Consider the following 22,302-nt stretch of genomic DNA (forward strand, 5'->3'; position numbering starts at 1 on the left):
TCTATGTGTGTGCATATAAAATATCCAAAATGGCTGCAAAGGAAATTTCGTTGGAAAAACGTTTGGTAAAAACTTTTGGCGTTCCGTGCGCAAAAAACGCGCGCAAAAATACCAAAAAATATTCAAAAAAACGAATTGCTACAAATTTATTTATAACAAAAAAACACAAAAAAAAACAGAATTTCAGCATTTAAATGCATAAATAAATTAACTGCCCAACTAATATTTTTTTCACAATTTTCTGAGCGAGTTTTTTTCATCGAGCTCAAAAATTGGAATTGCCTTTGTTCAGCAGTTGCAAATTTAAGTAAAAATCTGTGCGTAATTGAATCTCTGTTCAACAATTTAATGGAAAAAATTGGGGTGTGGCGCTTACCTTTTGCACTAACAGGGGCTGGGCGAAGTCGACACCGCCCTGCAGGCGAAATCCCCAGGGCTGAGCATCGAAACGTGACAATTTGATTTGCAGCAATTGCGGTTGGGCCATTTTCCTATTGCACTAAAATTCGGAATTCGGGAAGGAAGAAGGGTGCTGCAAATAGAAAGAAACAAACATATGCATATGAGTAAATATGTGTGAAAATACATGGCGTATACTTGATATCACGTAGCCGACTAATTAAGCTATGCAAACGTAAGAAAAATACCAAAAAAAAATTAAAAGGGAAATTTGCAGCTCCCACAAATAGAGATATTACTCAGGCATGTGTACTCAGAACAAGCTAATCCCAACATGCCATACTTTCTCTCTCTCCCGTTCTCTTTCGCTTTATCTATCTATCTCTCTTGCCCTATAGCTATTCGTAGTCCTGTTCTTGGCCAGCCTTGATCTCTGCGGCAACTGCAGCTGCCAGCGCATTCTTGCATGTAAAACAAAAAAAAAACAGCTTTAGTACCAAAACTGCCAACATACTTTTGGCTAAATCTAAACAAGACTAGTTGGCAGACTAAGAGATACCCTGGAAAGAAGTTACAGAAAGGTTAGATACCAATAGAGAATATTATTTTCTACTGCTCCCACGATCAAGCTGTTCTAGGTAGCAGACTAAGATATACCTTCTCAAAGCTGAGAGAAGAAAAGTTATACAAATTATATTACACATACTACATATAGCTCTACTCGACTTAGAGATACCCTGTGAAATATTAACTACTTGACTCAATACAACGAATATACCCCATTGACCATAATCTAAGCACAACAGAACTTTGTTAGATATCACCATTTTTTTCTCACTTTCTCTACCTCTCCCTGTTCTCTCTCGCTCCCTGTCTACCATAGCCACAGTGTGTGTGTAGGTGTGTAGGTGTGTGTGGAAAAAGTGCACGCATTCGAGTGCACATGCTAACGGGAGACCCAGTTGTGTGTAAGTGCGGCTTACATGGCTTTTTTCTTCCTAGTTATAGTCGTCATGGCTGCTTTGTAATTTGTACAGCATGCGAGTGTGAGTGTGTGTAGGTGTGTGGGTGTGTGTGTGTTGATTTAGTTTGCTGCATAACAATTTTGCTGAGTGTTGTGTTTTTTATTAGTAAAGACGGTCGACGAATCATGGCTCGGCTCGGCTTGGCTTGGGCGGCTCGTTGCAGCAAAGGCAAAGGGAAGACACTCAAAGTGGAAGTAACTACATTAAGCTATTAAAACGACAGCAGCTGCCAGGCAGCCAGGCAGCCAAGCAGCCAAGCAGCCAGGCGGGCTACAAAGGACAAGGACACACACAACATACAACACATGAAACAGAGACACATTTTAGCACACACAGCAGTTTAATTAACGTTAAGTGCGGGTGGTAATGGCAACAGCTCGATCTACAAGTCACAACATACATATATGAAAGAGAAGGAGAACAGGCGAGCGAGCGAGAGAGAGAGAGAGGTGACACAGCCTTGAGTTGGGCAACATTTGCATGTAAATGCCCTGAAAGTTGAGCGCCCATTAGAAGCGGGCACTGAAATAATTTAATTAAAATATTAAATAAAATGTGAAAAGCCAAAAAGAGCGACGCGACGCGTCGCCCCAGTGCAGCGAAACACACACGAAACTGTGCAAACATAAATGCCAGCTGGAGTGCTGGATGCTGAGATTTCAGATACCAACTACAAGTACACCTGCGACTCTATGTCGAGTGTATGTGTGTGAGTCTGTCTGGCTAATTACTCGCATTAGAATTGGGTTTTAATGGTCTCTCTCATTTGGAGCATATGCACAGGTCTGTGAATACTAATATCTAGCTCAACAACACTTCACGAAGAAGATTAGCGAGGAAGCTTAAGCTCTGTGAAACAGTGGAACATGAACTACTGCATAAGTGGAACAATGGAATATGGGCAACAATGAATCGATTACCCAAATATGTGTAATGAACTCCAATAATGAATGCTAATAATGTGCTCCAATAATCCTTGTGAGTGGAAGTGATGTGCTAACTTTTACTATTACTCTGAACTAATACTCATACTAATATCAATAGTAATACTATTACTAACTACTACAAATATTAATATCAATACCAATACTCATACCAATACCAATAATAATAATAATAATATTAATACTCATACCAATACTAATAATAATACTAATACTAATACTAATATGAATACTAATAAAAATACTAATACCGATTTGAATTTAACAAATTTTACTCACAATAATACCAATACAATAACAACATTAATAACAATGTCAATTCAAATTGATAGCTTTATTTGTTCAACAACTATGTCAACTTCCTGGCTGTCAGCTTTAACCTGACTGCCAACTTGATTGGGCGAACCCTGACAGCAAACTCATGCACATATATATACATACAGACATTTATCATTAACTTATGCGCAATCCATTGGAGCTTTATGACTAATAACCAAATGCCAGCTTACGAACAAAATCCAGGCACGGATACACGTATTTCATTTCCTCACTCAACGCGATACGGGCTCGACATTATGCAAAATAAACAGCCGAAAGCTCTTGCCCACATGTAGATACAAATGTATCTGTAGCTGTGGCTGTAGCTGTAGCTGTAGCTGTGTCACAGCTTGTGGCTGCAACTGCGACAAAACTTATCGCTAATAAGTTTTACACACAATTGGCAAATTAAAATTTATTTATATGCATTCAAGAGAAGTGGAGAGCTGCCCGGGCCTGGGCCTGGGCTGTAGCAAGGGGAGCTGCCATTCGATTGCGACTGCTGTTATTATTATTGCTGTTGACGTTGAACATTGGATTTGGTATTGGATAAACGAATTGGTATTGGCATCAAACAGGAGCGGACTAGCAGCCGAGCGGGCACTAAGCCAAGACAGAGTCACAGCCGAAGGGTGGGCTAAGCTAATGAAACCTAGACAGAGTCACAGGATGGGCAAGGCTAATGAATAAGAGCAATTCACTCACAGTAATTTGAGCTTTGAACTCATGCATAACAGTTTGATTTGAACTCGAAACCTTCTTTTGACTAATCTGTATTTCCCTATCAAAAATATTGTTCAAATCTGATATACGCGCAGTTTCTTAGCCTTTACTGTGTCGCTATGCAGCAATCCGCTCCTGATTTTGTTATTGTGACTGTGACGTGCCTCCCCTCTTTGCCATGAGCTGTGTGGCACAAGCAGCCGTTGCATTTCATTTCATTTGATTCAGGGAGAGCAACAAATCAATTTGCATTCGCTTGTTTTTGAGGATTTATGGCACAGCCATGTGTGTGATGGGTGTGTGTGTGTGTGCCGCGAGTGTGTGCATTTAATTTTTGGGGCTTGGTATATGTTTTAAAATCTTTCTTAAACAAAAGCGAATATTTAAGCTGGATTGCGTTATGGAGTTGAACCAACGGCCATCGAAATTGATTTCTGACTCACGTATTTTATGTGCCATTAGCAGTTCGGACATAGCTATGACCGACTGCTCCAATAGATGGAGCGAGCGTCTCTCATTTTGTTGACCTGCACATAAAGCGAATGACCGACAGCAGCAACAACAATTGAGAAGCCAGGCAAAGAGTAGAAGCCAACGCAATCAAGCTGAAACCTCAGAAATTCAACCGAAAACCGAAAAGCCAAAATCAACTGAAGCATCCAATGGCCACCGCGGATCGTTGCCTCTTTTAACGCTGATGATGTCATCCAAGGGGCCAGGGGAGAGCGGGTAGCCAGCAACTGGATACGGCAATTCGGTTTGGGGATTTCGCACGCTGCTCAAAATCTTTGTAAATAATGAAGCACAATGTTGGATACCCCATAAGAAATGGTTAACAGAAATGGGGTATGCACAATGTCTGAAATACTAGTATGAGCTAGCAATAGAAGCAGCAGCGAAGTCTGAAAGAGAAGTATCTCAGTTTCTGGCATTAAGCACTAATCGAACATGTTTCTCTCTGCCTCATTGCCTTTTCTTTATTTTTTTGATAGTTGATTTTTGGTTTTTGTTGTTGTTCGATTTCAATGATTAGATTTGGGCGGTCAGAGATAACTCGGACACTTAGTCAGCAGAGCGAGAGGAAGTTATTTTTGGACAAATACCGTTCCATTATAGTCATGTATATGTATCTGTGCGTGTTTGTGTGGTTATATCTTTATATATTGATTGGTGAAATGCCAAAGAAGAAGAAAGACGTTTAATATAGATAGAGATGCACAAATAACTAAAGATACTGAACGCTGCAGCTAAAGATACAGAAACAGATACAGATACAAATGCAGATAGAGTTATGTAGAGTAAGATGCTTTTCTCTTCTATCTCATATCTTCTTCATCTATAAAGGCAGTTGTTGCCATGGCAGCTGATATAACTAGAGACTGTTGGTGCAGTTACGCATACATTTCCCTTTTATAACCCGCTAATGAGGTAGTGGAATTGCAGTTGCTGCAATCGGAGAAGATTTTCTCAATTATTTATAGCGCTAAACAAATTCAAAGTTTAGACAAACTTTGGTCTGGCACGCCAGCACTTATCCCATGCTTCTGCTGTTGTTGTTGCTGTGGAGTATTTTCAACACATTAATAAACTGCATATGCAAACAGCTCATTAAAAGCCACTCGAGTGGCCTGTGGCAAGCAACACGCAAGTCAGAGCTGGAGCTACAGCAGCGGCTAGAGTGCCAGCCAAACGAGATCTCTTTCACGACTCTCCCAGGGCAAATGCAACTGCAGCAGCAGCAGCACCACCACCACCAGCAGCAACTGCCACTGGCACTGCATGTGGCATGTGTGTAGCTGCAGCATGCGACGTCAAGTGGCCAAGCCCGAGTGTCGAGCATTGAGCGCAAAAAAATCTAAGAAGCAGCAGAAAACTGCTTGAGAAGTTGATTTTGTTTATTTGCTGTTGCTGCTGCTGTTGTTGTTGTTTGGCTTTTTGGGCCAAACAAAAGTGAAGTTTTGTTGTGCTGCTGCATCGTCTGGCGCATCAACGCGTCGACATTCACCCACTAACAGCCAAAGGGGCAAATTAGGGACAAAAAACGCAGCCAACGAGGCTGTCAAGAAATAACAAGCCAAACGCATGCAGGCATTCATACATATATCTGTCTCCCTCTCTATCTGTGACTCTCTCTCTCTCTCTCCCTTTCTCTCTCTTCCCGAAGTGCTAAAGTGTAGAACGCGTTGATTTCGCATTTATGCAAAATTCACGTACACTTCAAAACGCCTTTTTTTCCCGCCAGCTTTTTAGTTTTTTTTAGCTTTTTTGTTCGGCTGTTGGTTTGAGGCAAAGCATTTCGCTGCTGCTATTGCAGCTAGCGACTTAGCAGTTGGCGCATAGACTCGTGTGTACCCTAGTCTTATATAGTGGGAAGACTTTTGCTATACTCCAGGTATGGGCGTAGCAAAATAGACGTATATTAGCCTCATATGTGGAAAATACACTAAACTACATATGGCGGGCGATTCTATTTCTAGATTTGGAGTTTAGAAAATATATTCGTGTAGACTCGAGTCTTATACACTTGGAGTTTGGCATACATATTAGTGTAAGCTCGAGTTTTATACAAATTTAAAGCCTACTCCATGTTGACCTATTTCGTACTCTTATACTTCATTTAATTTATGTATGGAAATTTATTAATTCCATTAAAGATGAACTCCAATTCATTCTGATTCGGTCCTCAAATTAATTTCGCTGTGCGCAAGTATTATGCAGTCGCTTAAGCTCGCTTGCAATGCTCTAACTTGAGCTGAAGCTTTTTTCAGCCTGTTTTTTAACTTTTTGTTGGCCTGGCACAAAACTAAACTTTGACTGGTTAGTAAAACTGAAGTTGTATGCGGAGCGGAGTGATTTTTTATATCTGCCCTATGCTATGATGCGTCGTGACGTGACATGAACGTGACGTCATATATATATATGTGTGTGTGGATGCCAGGACACAGCTCTACGTCTGTCTAACTGTCTGCTTGGCTGTTGCTCTTCAGTCTGTCTAATGCAATGCGCGTGCTAAATGGGCGTAACTCAACGGCTCGACGACTTTTTTGCGCTCTCGCTGTGTGTGTGCGCGCCGGTTATCAAGCGCTTGCAAAAAACTGAAAAAAAAAACTTTTTTCACTCAGTAACAACAAACACACATGCCTACATCTGTCAGTGCATCAAAACACTTGAGTATTCCAATAGCTTTTTTCTCTTTCTGTGCAGTTTTTAGTTTTATGCGACGTATACGTAATGTTTGGCTTGGCTGCTGCTGCTGTTGCTCCCTCATAGTTTCGCCTGGCACACAGACACAAATTTAAGAGCTGACAAAAGTGACACTTGCTTTCGCTCGCTTTTTGTTGTTGTTGCTGCTGCTGCTGTTGTTTTACTCTTTTGCTTTCTTGGCGCTTTCAAGTGCTTTGTCAACTGGGCAGCCACACAGCAAACACACGTTCTGAATGCGCTGCCAAAAACAAAAGACAGAATGCAATTGACATTGAGAATGCGACAGAGAATCTCTCTATCCTTCTGTCTCTTTGTCTGTCTGGCTGCCTCTCTGTCTATCTCTCTGTTTGTCTTTCCATCCGTTTCGACATTTTTCTTTCTAGCTAAACTTTTTGCTTAGCTACTTATCCAGCAAATTATTTGCACAGCAACAGCTGCACAGTCAAACTTCGCCCACCTGCCGGCGGCCCACCTGTCCGCTTCCATTTATTGGCGCAGTGACACAGTCTCTCCCAGTTGGAAGTCAGACAGGCGTGTGATAAGTTCATTACCACAAATGTAATCCATGTCGTCTGCCCTTTGGAGCAGCACAAAGTGCAATGATTACAATTTGCTTCACAACATTCTTCCTTTTTTTAATGCACTCAACTTTCAACTTGAAAGTGACCCTAGTCACTTTATCGAATTACAACTGTGGCTGCAACTTTAACTTTTGCGTTGAACACAAAAAAAATCTTTAACTTTGTCCTGCAGTAGAAGCTTAAACAATTATTGCAATTGGAACAGCAACAAGAGGGCGTAACAATGGCCTAATACTCCTTCATGTCAAATTTGCTGGTAACATTTCGGATTATCACATTTGCTGGATAAGTAGCTATATCTATGTCTAATCATATCTAGACTAAATCGAACTACTGCAAAGCTTTAGCAATACCAATTGTTATTGTCGTTGTCGCGCCCATGTCAAGTATCTACAAAAGCCCATATACTCCATTTCGCACTCTGTGACTGAGTATAAAAAGAAGTTTTTGTTTGCAAATATAAAATCTATAATTACAGGCATATTTTGCCCCCACTTTGTAATATGTAAATTGATAAATACACACACTTACACTCACACCCACATGCACACTCGCACACATTCACTGATTGCATATAATTAATGTGGAATTATAATTATATACCATCAAATGGAAATCGAATTTTTCAACTTAGTCTGGGAGAGTGCGAAGTAGACAAACAAATTGATTAATTTCTCAGCGCTAGAAAATTTAATTTATGAATTACAAATTTTTGGATTTGAATTCCAATTTGAATTTTCATACAAATTGACTAAATTTAAACTGCAAAAACAAACTGAGATTTAAATGATTAAATGGAAAACAAATGGAGCATAGATTTCAAAAACTTCCATACTCTCTCTCTCTTTCTTTGATTTATGAATGCAGATGATGAAAGTTTGTCATGAACAAGAAGAAGAATACACTTTACTGAGGATTTTCGATAGCTGAATATGAATCTAACGACAGAAAAATTTTGCAATCACTGAGCAGCTTCTCCAAGCATCCTTCAAGAGCTTTGTCTCTCTCTCTCTCCATCTTACTTTCATTTGACAAGTCAACAAGAATCTTAAATATATGAATAATGATTTAAAAATTCAATTTATGAACATTAAATTTTGTGAATCTTAAATTCATTTGAAGTTCATAAATTTCAACAAAATCAAATATAATTTCAATGTTTAATGATTGAATACAAATCAAAATTTCATTGTATTCAAAACTCTATTTGCCCTTCTCTCCCTCTCTCTTACTCCATCTCCTTCTGTTAAATAATTTAAAACTATAAACAATTGCTCAGCTATTTAAACACAAAACAACAAAAATGTTAAATATATAACGAGCTATGCAATTTGCTTATGAGGTTTTGTTTTGCGCCTTCTTTGTTCGGCAACTGTTTAATTTTAATCTATTTATTCATATTTTTTATTCATACCCTAGAACTCGTTAAGCATTTCTGAACAGAGATTATTATTGTTATTAAAGTGTCTCTAAGCGAAAGGAGTATAAGTGTATAGAATATAAATGTCCAAGTGTCCAAGAGTTTAAGAGTAGGAAAATAAAAGTGCCCAAGTCACATGGAGCATAAAAACCATAAGAGTATAAGGGTCCAAAAGTACAAGAGTATACGACTAAGAGAGTATACGAGTATATAAGAGTATAAGAATATACGAGTATAAGAGTGAATGAGTACAATACTAGACGAGTATAAAAGTATACAACTATAAGACTGCAATGCTTGCAACAACTGCTAGGCACGGTATCTGCGAGTCGACTCCCCACTCACTGCTACTGGTTTGCACTCTGTTTACAAATCGGTCACTGCTTAGCGATAAGTTAACGCATTAACCAGAATCATATATATATATATATATATATATATATATATATATATATATATATATATATATATATATATATATATATATATATATATATATATATATATATATATATAGCTGGGAGCATTTTATTGTTTTTATGTGCGATAAATGTCGCATAAATTTTGCACAATTCACAATTATTTACAATTCAATGCGGTGTGCGGGGAAAACATAGTCGAGAGCAAAATGTAATTAAATATAATAAAAAACAATTTAAAAAAATAAATCCCATAAATTAAACCTGATGTCAATGCTGAAAACCACAGAGTTAAACAATTGATAAAAAGAGCAGAAGAGGAAGAAGAGTACGAAAAAAATAAAGCAAAATTAATGCATTTATAAAATCTGTCAATGAAATAGTTAATTCCACATTAGTTCTTTGAGCTAATAAAGTCGAATTATCACGGCGCATTTATTTAATTAGCCGAAACGGAAAGTATTCCACTTTTTTTTGGTGACATTAGGAGAGGGTATCCAGAGTTGTTAGGCAAAAATAATAGGTTAAAGAAATGAATAAAGTACATAAAATAAAAGACTAACAATATTAATATTTTATCATATAATATAATAATTTCATATCTCTAGACAATTTTATGTAGGCATTCCTCCTAAAAAATATTTTTCAAAATGCTTATATACTATATTTCAAATTATGAATTTATATATTCCCAAAATGAATTCATGTAAAACAAATTTTCTTTCTTCATCTTATTATGTTTCAAAAACTTCACAAGATCCAAGATGCACAACTGTAGCCTCTCTCCCTACATATAAATCATATTTACCAATATCAAAGATTGCTATAGCTCTAGCTGTAAGAAACGGTTTATAAATATACATGAAAAGTTTTTCAGTTTATGAAATATCTATCAGCTAAAATCTACCATTTCTTTGCATTTCCTGCCCTACCGGAAAGGGTATATAACGTTCGTCCCAGTATATAAGCTCCCATCTCACTTTCAACACATTTTGATACATATTTAATTAGCATTTAATATGGGTTTCCAACAGTTGTTGATCTAATGTCGAAATAATTTAATTTCTTAATATAGAAACCTATATATGTATATCACACGAGTCTATATCGACTCAGTCTGTTAAGGTCCGGAGTGAGGCGCATTATGCAGCCAAATGATTATCTGTGGCTCAGCCGAATGACGACTGCAATTTTTGCCATTTGATTTAACAAATACAGCAAATGCAATTAAAATGAAAAACTATTTTTAATTACCTTTCTGTGCATAATTTGTGGCTTTAATTGGCTAGCGAAATGCGATTAATCGAGAGCACAAACGCAAATGAAAACGGGATTCGAATCTGCTCAGCGTCAAAAACAGAGAGTGGGAGAGAGAGAGAGAAAGAGCTGCTAATTGAAGTGATGTCGAGTCTGGCGAAGGTTGAAATTGAGATAGCTCTTATGCCACATGCCACGTGCCACGTGCCACACACTGAAAAGCAAATTTGTCAATGAGAGTCGGAGAGAAGGAGAAAGAAACCCAAACGACAGAGCGAGAGACAAAGGAAAGAGAGAAAGATGAGAGGGGACAATATGAGTGAAAGAGACAGGAAAAAGTAAAGATAGAAGGAAGGATAAAAGCAAAACGTAGAGATAGAGACAAAGTAGAGTTGCTCAATGTTCCAAAAACATAAGCAAAGATGGAGAGAGGGACAAAGAAAACTGAGTAACAGAGAAAGCCACAGAGAAGCAGACAGAGAGAGCAACAGAGAGAAGAAGATATATGTGAAAGAGGGAGAAAGACGTACATAAGAGCGACTGGAAACAAAAGAGAGATCGTTTTTAGCGGAAGGCCAAGGATAGGTCTTACCAGCCATAATTATTAATCAAAAATTGAGAGGGCCATAGAGAGGGCGAGCATGACAGCACTTGTTGCACAACCCAAACACAAAGAGAGGCCCAATGCGAGATAGGTGTAAAATGCCACAGGCCATGACAATGCCTTCGAGTGGTCGTAACAGCTCCCACTGCCACGCCTCCAGCTTCTCGCCTCTAGCCTCCTTTGCCGATGCGCTGTGACAGTTAACAAAGTGCAGCAATTAGGTTGACAAAGTACTGGCTTTTACACACGGCCAAAACGGGCGGAGGCTTCGCTGGCTTCGGCATTTGTAATGCCAGCAATAGCAACAACAGTGGCAACAACATTTAAATGAATTTGTTAGCCATGCCCTCTGCCCCTGTCCCTGCCCCTGCCCCTGCCGCGTGCCTCATTCAACACGTTGCACAGATGCGTGGCAAGTATCTTGTGGATGCCAACAAATTAATCAACACGAAATTTGCTCAAAATAATATCGTATAACAGATATTTATGAAACTACTTCCAGAGTTGGCGAATTGAGTTATACACTGAGAGACAATATGGAGAACCTTTGAGTCGGTATGATAAATCTGTATTTGTTAAGTCTTAATGTGAGTAACGAACATCTAAAATTGAAAACTTAACTTAAGTATGATGAATTTCTTTAACAGTTTATAGCTCTGCACAGGGTATACTTGCAATCGCATAATCTGAGTTTCATGAAGCTCTGTGGTTTTTTACCATTTCTATCTCTCTCTCTCTCTCTCTATGCCAGCTCTTTATAGGGTATTCCCCTAGTCTCCCACTCTTGATCTCAAATACCCCTGCTTGGGTTGGAACTCATGTATGTCGTCTGCCATCGCGATGCTTTACAATTTGACAGTTTGTTTTCAGATGGACAGCGACAAGTGTCAAAATGTGCCAACTGCTCCCTAGTCCCTTCTTCCCTCGTGGCACTTGCAACACTCATCATCATTCTTCTTCTTCTTCCTCTGCTACTGCTACTGCTGGCTTTGTTGCAACATCAGAATCTGTGCTATGTGCTTAACATAAAAACTATTTCATGTGTGTCAAAGGCGGCTGCAGCTGCGGCTGCGACTGCGGCTGTTTGTCTGCATCAAATTCAGATTTGGCCACATTTCGTGGCAAGGTAATCCGAGCCGCGTTGCAAGATAACAGCAAATGCATATCTTGTAAGCCATATTCACTTAATTTATGGCCTACTGTCAACTGGGTGGCGTTGGGTGTTGAGCTTATTCGATCACAACCATTCCGTAGGCATTTGCAGCTGTCGCAACGCCTACGCAAACAGAGTGCCAGAGAGGGTGGTGGGTAGGGGAGGGAGGGGTGCAGAGACAGAGGAGCAAACAAGATGTTTTTTTGGCAACTCGTGTGCAAATTAGAAATTATTTTTAATACTTTTACTAGATAGTATATTCGGCATACAGTATCTATCTAGTATACATATAAATTTCATTGAGTAGAGATTTGCCCTGGCATCTTTTTTCTACAAATTATGATCCATATATACCCTACATATATATATATATGTGTCAAGTCAAATTCATTTTAGAGCCAGTTGCCAAGGGTAAGGACGCAAATTTCTTTAAATTTTCATTGAGTTTTTCTTTAATTTTCTTTCACTTTTCAGCAAAGCAACACAAATTTGATATTTTTGACTTTGGCATTGACGCGACATCTGTCGATCGAAATAAAGATCTTATATTTTTTGTTTTGGCAAGTCAAATTGAAATTGAAATTGAAATTGAAATCTTTTGTGCCACAAGTTAAACCAGACGAAGGCCATAAAAACAAAAGCAAACAACAAAAGTGTTAACAAAGGTCGTTAAAAGATATTTGAGGCACTCTAATGAAGACCAGACATTGGGTTTATTATTTTTATAATAATTTCTATATTTAGCATTCATATTTTACATAGCAAAATATCTTATAATAAATATTTCTTGTCTCTAAAGCTTTAAAGCTCTAAAAATATGTATAAATATATCAATTTATCAGAGTAATATATTTATCATTGCAAATCGATTACAATATCATTCCACATAGTATCATAGTATCTATATTTGTTATCGTATATATTTTGATAGATATTCTTTGATAGATCTTTTTATACTTGCATGTTATTCCCATAATAATGCACATTTTGATTGATTTAGCTTTTCCTATCAAATACATAGATAGATCGGTAATATGTATAAGTATATGTGCATACACAATTCAATAATGTGACACATTTTTCTTTAAGTATATTTAATTACCCATTTTTATGCTCAGTCTCAGTCCCAAACTGGATTATTCAGTCATTCACTCATACACTCATACTCATTCACTCATTCACTTATGCGCAACTCTCAGCGAATTGGGTTAGCCGACGACCCACTTTCAGGGCGACACAAAGAGGGGCGGAGGGGGAGGGGGAAAAGTGTGTGTGTGGCGGACTTATACAACTTGAAGTTCGCAATTTGACTAAAAATGAAGCCGGCACGTCGCCCGCAACGCACTTCTCACTTTCAAATTATATAACAATCGCAATATAAACGCCCACAATCAGTGCGAAATAAAGTAAAAAACAAATATCTTCGTTAGGTGGAGAAGAAGTGAAGATAAAAAGTTGTCTGCGGCAACCACTAAGCCACTGCACCACAAAACGTGACTCGCAAACACTTTTAGTTTTATGTCTCAACAAGTTTGAGCGATTGACTGACTGATTGACTGACTGAGAGACTAACACAAGCCGCTGACGAGCAATTAACAAGCGTTATAAAAATTATAAAACAATAAAAATATTATTTATATTTGTTCGTTTCTGTTTCTGTGTCGGTTTCTGTTTCGTTTTCTGTTTGCCCCGTAGCATTTGCCCATAAATTAAAATGTGATTTCCTCTGTTTCCACATTTTAATCTATTTTCAAGCATTAAAATTTATTTCTTTTTTATGGCTAATGCATTTCTCTGTAGATCTATTAAAAGCAGGATAAAGTGAATAAATACAACTATAGATATATACACTTTATATAGATATTATAAGGGATATAAATTCATATAGAAAGTATCTTTTGCTTAGCTAATGTTGGAATGTTGGGCTATATGAAGTCATGTTTTCAGTCTGAAGAACATGTCAAGAAGACCCTGTACGAGATCCCTAAATAAATATCGCTGTATTTTATATCGCTGTATTTTACTCTTTTAAATACCCTGTAATATACACTGTACAAGTGCTCCACGGCTTAACCCTGTTATCTCATTTTCTTCCTCTCTATCTATAGCTCCACTGCTTCCCCTTCTCAATCTCACGTTTCTCTCTCATAATTCCGTAGCTAATCTGATGTTTGCACTTTGCAAAATCTTTTTGTCCAGCTCTCTCTCATAGCTTAACGCACTGTAAGTGATCTCTACAGCTTAAGCTGATTCATAAATAGATCTAAGATATAGTTTTATTATGATTATATATAAATGAATACCCTGTAAATTATATCTACCCTGTAAATGATCATTGTTTGAATTAAATGTTTTTATTTCGAAGAACATGTCATTAAAACGTAATATCTCCACACTCTCGTTCTCTGTCTCCCTCATTCTCTCACCTTTGCGAAAACAAACTCAACTGTTTAATTTTTTAATTACGGCCTTTTGATGTTGTTTGCGCTGGCAAACGAAACAAGGCGAAGAGTGCGCTCAAAAATGCGCACATAAGCACGTTAGCGAAAGAGCGAGAAAGAAAGAGAGAATATGAAAGGCAATCTACCATGACAATTCACGAAGGTTAAATTCTTGTAAAATGATTTCAACTGCAACTGCACCAAATGAATTTGCATTCACATATGTGTGAATGCATTCATTCAGTATTCATGAATATTCACTTTGGCTTTAATTAAAAAATATTTATTTCAACGAATGTTTTTACATTCAGTTTCAAACAGATCATCAAGAGCAGGGGCGTAGGGTCTGAGAGGGCGTGGCTATGAAGTAAATCAGTTGGTCATTCATCGCCAGCATAAATACGAAACTAATGAGCGCTATTTCTGCTCTCATTAGGGGCATTCCCACTCACTCACTCTCACCCTACGATTTAATTTATGACTTGATTTGTAGTTGAGAAGGAAGCTGAATCTTCCTGCTTCTCCTTCTACTTTTTTATTGCAATTTTATGTGCGGCCCGCAGCTGACGTCACTTTCTATCTAATTAATTGCACCCAAGCTGATAAAAATACGCATTCACTGCGAAGTGGACAAAGCAAACCATTCATATTTACCAAGCATTTCCTTATTTCCCACTTCTCCATTTTCTATCTGCAGTCCAAGTAGCCTCTGCTCTCTACGAGAGCATAACACTTGTTCACGAGCAGCTCGAATGACGACGTTATATATGAATTCTTATCATGAATTCTACTCAACACTCTGAATCATCGCGCAACAAAACAAAGTTCAAATGAAACGCGCTGAGTCTTATCAGCGAATCGATCAATAGGTTTTAAGGTATAGCCCTAAATAGAGAATGATTAATGATATGCGACAGATATTTGAGAGAGAACGGGTTCATTCAACTCAAATCCATGTGAGCTGAGTTGAATTGGATATAAAAATATAAAGAGAGATCAGCGTATACTGAGTAAAGGAAAAATCGAGGTAGAGAACTAAAATATTTTGAAAATATTTAATGACAATTTAATAATAATAATAATATTTAAAATATTCTATAATTATTAACAGATATTCTAAAAATAATATAAATTAAAAAATATTAAAAAAAAAAATTATTGTAAAAATATTTTAAATAAAAAATATTTTAAATAAGAAAATAAATAAAACTATAGAAAAATATTGTTAAAATTAAAAAACTAAAAAATTTTGAATTTGAAAAACGAGAGAAAACACATTTGAAAATATGTCACAATTTTTTCAAGTGGAAGTCGGATGTAATGAAAGACTTCCATTTAAAAATTGTAAAAAAATTTAAATTAAACAAGCTAAATAGATTAAGTGAAAGAGGAAATAAGAATTCTAAAATAAGGCAAAAAATATACATAAGACTTTGATAGATAAATGCTCAAATAACCCAAAATTATATAAACTGTTCTGTAGGCCAAGTAAATAAAAGAAATATCGAAAAAAATGTTTAAATAATGGAAATATATTTGAAAATAATATAAACAAAAAAGGGAGAAGCAAAACACTGGGCTGGGAAAAGACTGCCAAATACGTAAGCAATTGTATAAGCCAGAAAAGTAGGGGAAGTGCGGGTCGTCTATCATGTTACATCACTTGCCTTGGCTGGTGGTCTTTTGGCAAACTGTTGAATGGAAAATTGGAAAATCGAAAAATGGAAAATTGGTATTACGTATAAGCATTGTGGCAGAGGCAGCGACAAAACTCGCGCAATGCGTATACGCGATGTGGGACGGGCACCGAACCGGGGTAGAAGCCGAGGGGCGGAAGAGCCGCAGAAGCAGGCCTGCTGGCTGAAAATAGATCAAGCAGAAAGAAAAAAGAGCTCGCTATACTCATAGAACAGCAAAGCGCAATTGCCAGAGCCACAGCCAAAGCAAAAATCAACAGACTGAGTACAGTCGAATCATACGAATATACAAACACATATATATGTATTCTAAAAAATATATAGAATTTACAAACGAAAGATACATTTCGGGCTGACCTAGAGATACATTAATATCTTTTTCTATCTTTCTTGTTGGCGCCTATTTAACTCAGATATATAAAATATTTATATATATAAATGTTTAACATATATATTACAAAATAAATGCCAAAGAAATTATGGCCTCAAAACCGAAAAGAAAAAATGAGTAAGACGGGTGTATATGACTGCCTAATACTTGCTCAAGATGTTGTTACAAATGTATCCGAATTGATTCCATAATATTTGACTGAGCTATAGATAACTTTAAGTACTCCACTTCTTACTGTAGAATAGAATTGTATATGAATTGTATATGTCTGCCTATGCGACCGATTCTAGATAGATTTTTGTTTAAGCTAGAATCTTTGGCGTATATAAACAATATATTTTTGAAATATTTGAAAAATAGTAAAGTAAAGTAGTAAAATAGTAGCGTTAAGAAATATTTTAATAATTGTTTAAAAATATTATGATAAAAAATAACTTTAAACAGAATATCAAAAAAAATATTTCAAAAATTATTAAAAACTTTTAAGCAAATATTTAAATTTATATAGTTTATGGAATAGAGTGGAATAGCAAGCCAATATGCCCGCTTTGCACAATGCGAACGAGTGAAAGACGAATAAAATGCATTTGGCAGACAGATTTCGTAAATTGTCAGCGCAAAAGTTAAATGTATCTGTCAGATACTGTAACTCAAAAAGAGAAAGAGAGAGAGGGGGAGAGAGAGAGAGTGAGAGTAAAAAAGAGAGAGTGTGAGTAAGAGAGCCAGAGTAGAATTTTCATATAGTAAATGTGCGCAGCCATTTCGAATCAACTAAAAATAAACTCACCTTGAAAAGTTTCAAAAAATCTTGTGTGAATATATATATATATATATATGAAGTATATATATATATAACTGACGATATAGCTTCAATCCAGATAAATTGTTTGCTGCTTGTTGTTGTTTGTTTGTTGTTGTCGTTTCTTGAACAATTCGAAACTGTTGGTTAAAAAAATTTGACTTTTTGTACACGAGATTTTTGTTTCGTAAGCTCTTTACTTTTTACTTATAAACCAATATTTATATATATATATGTATATATATATAGAGGTATATAGATATAAATATATGATTATTTTTCGATATTCGTTTTAACCTTCAGCAACTATGCACAGAAAATTTCACATAAGAATTTTAACTTTTTTTTATTACAATAAACACAAGCACAAAGTTAAGGCCTAAAAGAAAGAGAGAGTGGATTATGAATGTGCGTAAGAGAGAGAAAGAGATAGTATTTGATTGGTTTTTGTTGTTCTTTTTTCTTTGATAACACTAATTTATTATATATATATATTTATTATTGCTGATGATGTCAGTTTATGAACTCTTTATACATAGACACATATATATATATATATATATATATATATATATATATATATATATATATATATATATATGTCTAAATCATATATAGTTCATATATCTTTGCTCAATTTACACACTTTTGTCGTTAATTGATTGATTTCTTTAGATTTATTCTGCGTTCGAGGTGTTGTTTTGTGGGGCGACGTTAACTAAGCGACGATTTTCTCTCAACTGAAGCAAAAAAAGCGAAAACCGAAACCGAAAACCGAAAACTTTTGCTGTGAAATGTTTTTCGAACTACACAAAAAAAAGAATATTTTCAAGCAAGTGGCAGACAACGTCGCTGCCGCTGTCGACGGAGACGTTAGCGTCGCTGCATTTTTTTTTTTTTTGCTATATGGCGGCTATATGTGCGGGCACTAGACGTTGCCAGCTAAATCCCAGAGACCCTCCTCTCTCTCTTTCTCTCTCTATAGAGCAACGGCTGCCAATGTCTGTCTATCTAACTATATACATATATACATATATATATATATATATATATACATATATATATATATATATATATAAATATATATCTACACTATATATCCATATATATATGTATCTGTTATATCTGCGTATTTTGTTATTTTACTAATTGTTTGCAGTTTGTTTTCATTGCCCAGCAAGAAAAAAGGAAACTTTTGATGTTTCAAGTGGAATTTGTTGTTGTTTTTTCTTAGTTTTTATGATAAGCTATATCTCATCTATATTTCATATAGTTGGTTAAACAACCAGATTAATCTAGGCTAAAGGCAATTATCTTTTAGAGACGAGAATGCCTGCAGTAAATAGAAGGGTTATCTGTAAAGCCAAATCATATGACATCATATTTTAAGCGAAAATTCACTTTCTGCGAAGCCTAAAACGTAATAACTATTTTAGATACATTTTCTTAGTCTTATGTTCATTTTTCTATTAACAATTTTTTTATTCTATTCTATTTTTAAATATTTTATATTTATATTTATGATAAGTAGTTTCTTATGGTTTTTCTTGCATTTTTACTTATCTTGATATCTGTGCTATATTTTTAGTTTGTTTTAATATTTTAAATTCAAATTTTAATATTTTTGTATATTTTATTTTATGTTATAGTAATTCTATCCGTAGCCCTCAGGCGAGTTTATCTGATTCGTGTTTTTAATGAAAGTTTTAACTTCTGTACAGAAACACAGATATAATTGCTTGAAAATAAAAAATTGTTGCCCAGGCAACTTGAAAATTTAATTCGTTCCATTTTTTCGAAAAAGCCGCAAAAAACGTGTATGAAATTTATATGATATAGAGAGATATATACACGGATAAATGTGGCATAAAAAGCTCAAACGATTTTAAACAACTTAATAAGAAAAAACAAGGAAACAACAAATGCAAAAACAATAAATAAACAAATGCAAACGGATAGCATAATAAACTCAACTGCCAAGCGAGGCGCAAAAACATTTTTCAGCTTTTTAATTAAATCATGTTTTCCACACCAAACACAATAACTAACTAGTAGCTAGTGCTGAAGATGGCACTGATCGACTGGAAGATGTCCTGTAACCCATATCATAAATATTCAATATTAGACTCCTAACTGAACTCTTATACTGACGTACCCTTATATTCTTATACTCAATATTCTGATACTCTAATACTGTTGTATTTAAATATGCTAAGCGAATCTTATACACGCTTGAACTCTTATACCCTTTAACACTTATACTTTCAGACTTTAGTGATTTTATTCTTCTCTGATCTTACACTTTCACACTTTCTACCCTTATAGTCTTATATTCTTTATTCTTATACTCGGCTAATCTTCTATTTTTATACTTATACACCTATACACTCCTATGTTATTATACTCTTATGTGAGTTTTAAGCTTATACAAACGAGCAGACAAATGGACAGATAATATCTATATATACTATGGACTATGGACTGCCTGATACATCAGTTTCATCAGAGCTCTTCTAACCTAGCTATCAATTAGCAATAGATTGCAGGGTATACGACAAAATTGTCGCGTAATTCAATCAAATAATAAAAATATTTGCAGTCAAAAAATGAGAGAGGGAAAGGGGAGAAACACGATAAAGCCATACAATAATAATGATAGGAATTTGGGCTATATGAACTTCGGGGCACACAGAAGACGAAGAAGCAGATCTGACAAACAGTTCTATATAATTAAAAGTTGTTAAGCGACACGCGAGATAAGCAGCTAGAGTTGATTAAAGTTCCGTTTTGAGTGTGAGACAGCAAAGTTACAACAATTTAATGATTTATTTTTTCACACTTCTTTCACTTTTATTTTTTTTTTAATTTGCCGTTACGTCAAAGATTACGCATAAATTATAATTAGTGCTTAAATTTGTTTTCTTTTTATTTTTGCAATTCGCGTGAGTCAACAAAACGAAATAAAACTGGCTCAAGCCACGGAGATCTCTGTGAATCATTGAAGCCGGTTTTTGTTTGTCCAAAAACAGATCAAATTATTTTTTTTAACAAAATATTGATTATTATAAGTTAAACACAAAACACTCACGTTTATATTTTTTATTTTGTAAATATTTTTTTAAATATGACGCAAAAAGTGAAGTTTGACGAAATTTTTTGGTGTAGCACAAAAAGCCACTGAACAGCGCGCGATCGTTGCTTGAAGACGAATGGCAAAGGCAAAGGCAAAGGCAACAGATCGCAGCGTTAAAGTCAGAGAGAGAGAAAGAGAGCGAGATAAGGCAGCCGAGACAGAGGAAGAGACGGGAAAAGCAAGGGAGAGCGGAACGGAGCGAGCGCTTGCCACTTGCAGAGAGCGCAGCGTGCCACACACAAGCAATCAACAGGTAAACTGAAAGGTGAAAATGTATACAAAGTGAGAGAGAGATGGAGAGTAGCTCTGTGTGAGTCTATGTGTGTGTGCATGTTATGGCTGATAAGATAAAAAAAGCAAAACAAAAAACGCGCCAAACTCAAATTTTTATGAAGTCAAAGATTTGCGCAGCCCAAAAATAAGCCAAAAACAATGATAGACAGATGAAGACTGCTAAAAGTATACATATATATATATATATATATATATATATATATATATATATATATATATATTTGTATATATATATATATATATATATATATATTTATATAATATAGTTCTATATTTAGGTTGCATGCCACAGCAGTAACAGCAACACGCGAAACAAAAACAGCAACAATAAAAGAAACTGGTTACTCCAGTTGCCCAGATAATCTGGGTGACGGCTCCAGCAGCAACAACAACAGACAAACAACAAACAAACAAGCAACAGGCATCGCTCGCTGATTCTTGCGCTGATTTTCCTTTTTAGCGCCCCAAAAAAAATTGAGAAAAAACTGAAAAAAGCGAAAATCAAGGCGCAACAGAAAGCAGACAAAATGCAGCAGGCAACTCGTAGCCAGAAAAGGCCAGAAGCTGGAGCCAACACAGCGGCAAACAAGCCAAGCTGAGCTATAAAACGGAGACAACTTGAAAGGGCTGAAAAAAACTAAAAAAGTCAAAATGATGACTACAATGCCGCAAAAAATGTTAGCCAAAAAAGCTAAGAAAATGTTAGAAAATGGAAGCCACCAATGATGGAAAAACTAAAAAATCAGCAAAATTTATGACTAACAAGCAGCCGAAATCCAGTACCCAAAAACAAGATAATAAAATGCCACAAGCAATAGCTTTTAAAGAGCTAGACAACGTAATCAAGAAAAGCTTAAAAAATACCAAAATTCACGCTAAAAAATCTAGCAGCTTGAAACCAAAGAAGCTAAAAAAAAGCTGGAAAAGCATCTAAGCCAAACACTGGACAAACATAAAGAAAAGGCCATAAACTAACTAAGAAGAAGCCACAGAATCAAACACAAACTGACCGACTTAAAGCTAAGATAACGCTACAAGCTGCTGCCAAAAAAAAACAGCTAAAAACCCAGGCTAAAAAACCTGCACGAAATTCAGCCAAAAACTTTTTTGAAGCTAAAAAACTGCGCAGTTGCATAAACCGGTTAGCCAGCTGCCTAGCCCCCTGCCACGCCCCCTGCGTAAGCCCTTTTTTACCAGCCCACTTGCTGCCTTCGAAAGTTGTTGCTCCTGCTCCTCACACTCTCTCTCTCTCGCTCTACCTCCCCCTCTACCTTCACCTTCTCTTTGTCACTCTCTCGCAGAGCTGAAGATCATGTACTAGCCAAATGGCCTGCAAATCATTTAGCAGCTATTTTGCTTGTGCTTAAGCTGCAAAGAGAGCGAAACAGCCAAGAAATATCTGAAAAATGTCACGCTTGACTTTATGTTATTCTACCTCTTCTTCTTATCCTTCTTTCTTTGGCTTGTTTTACAATTTAATATCACCAAACAGAGAAAAAG

At 36.1% G+C, this 22,302-nt stretch overlaps 1 protein-coding gene across 18 annotated transcripts in view; it reads right to left on the bottom strand.

The window, feature by feature from the left end:
- Nucleotides 1-18,122, bottom strand: part of LOC111599949 (PDZ and LIM domain protein Zasp) — a 67,966-nt gene extending 49,844 nt beyond the window's left edge. For 5 of the 18 annotated variants that reach the window (XM_023315805.2, XM_023315802.2, XM_030223918.1 and 2 more), the window contains exons 1-4: nt 18,022-18,120; nt 17,673-17,754; nt 17,364-17,515; nt 377-532 (exon numbers count right to left, since the gene is read on the bottom strand). In XM_023315805.2, the coding sequence (XP_023171573.2) occupies nt 377-487 (111 nt within the window). In that variant the 5' untranslated portion in view covers nt 488-532; nt 17,364-17,515; nt 17,673-17,754; nt 18,022-18,120. Of the gene's footprint in view, nt 1-376; nt 533-17,363; nt 17,516-17,672; nt 17,755-18,021 lie in introns of all 18 variants that reach the window. The other 13 variants (XM_030223915.1, XM_030223920.1, XM_030223916.1 and 10 more) reach the window with 6 other exon arrangements.
- Nucleotides 18,123-22,302: the final 4,180 nt, after the last annotated feature.

Source organism: Drosophila hydei, unplaced genomic scaffold (assembly GCF_003285905.1).
Source record: "Drosophila hydei strain 15085-1641.00,03,60 unplaced genomic scaffold, DhydRS2 tig00000315-arrow-arrow-pilon, whole genome shotgun sequence".
Classification (NCBI taxonomy): domain Eukaryota; kingdom Metazoa; phylum Arthropoda; class Insecta; order Diptera; family Drosophilidae; genus Drosophila; species Drosophila hydei.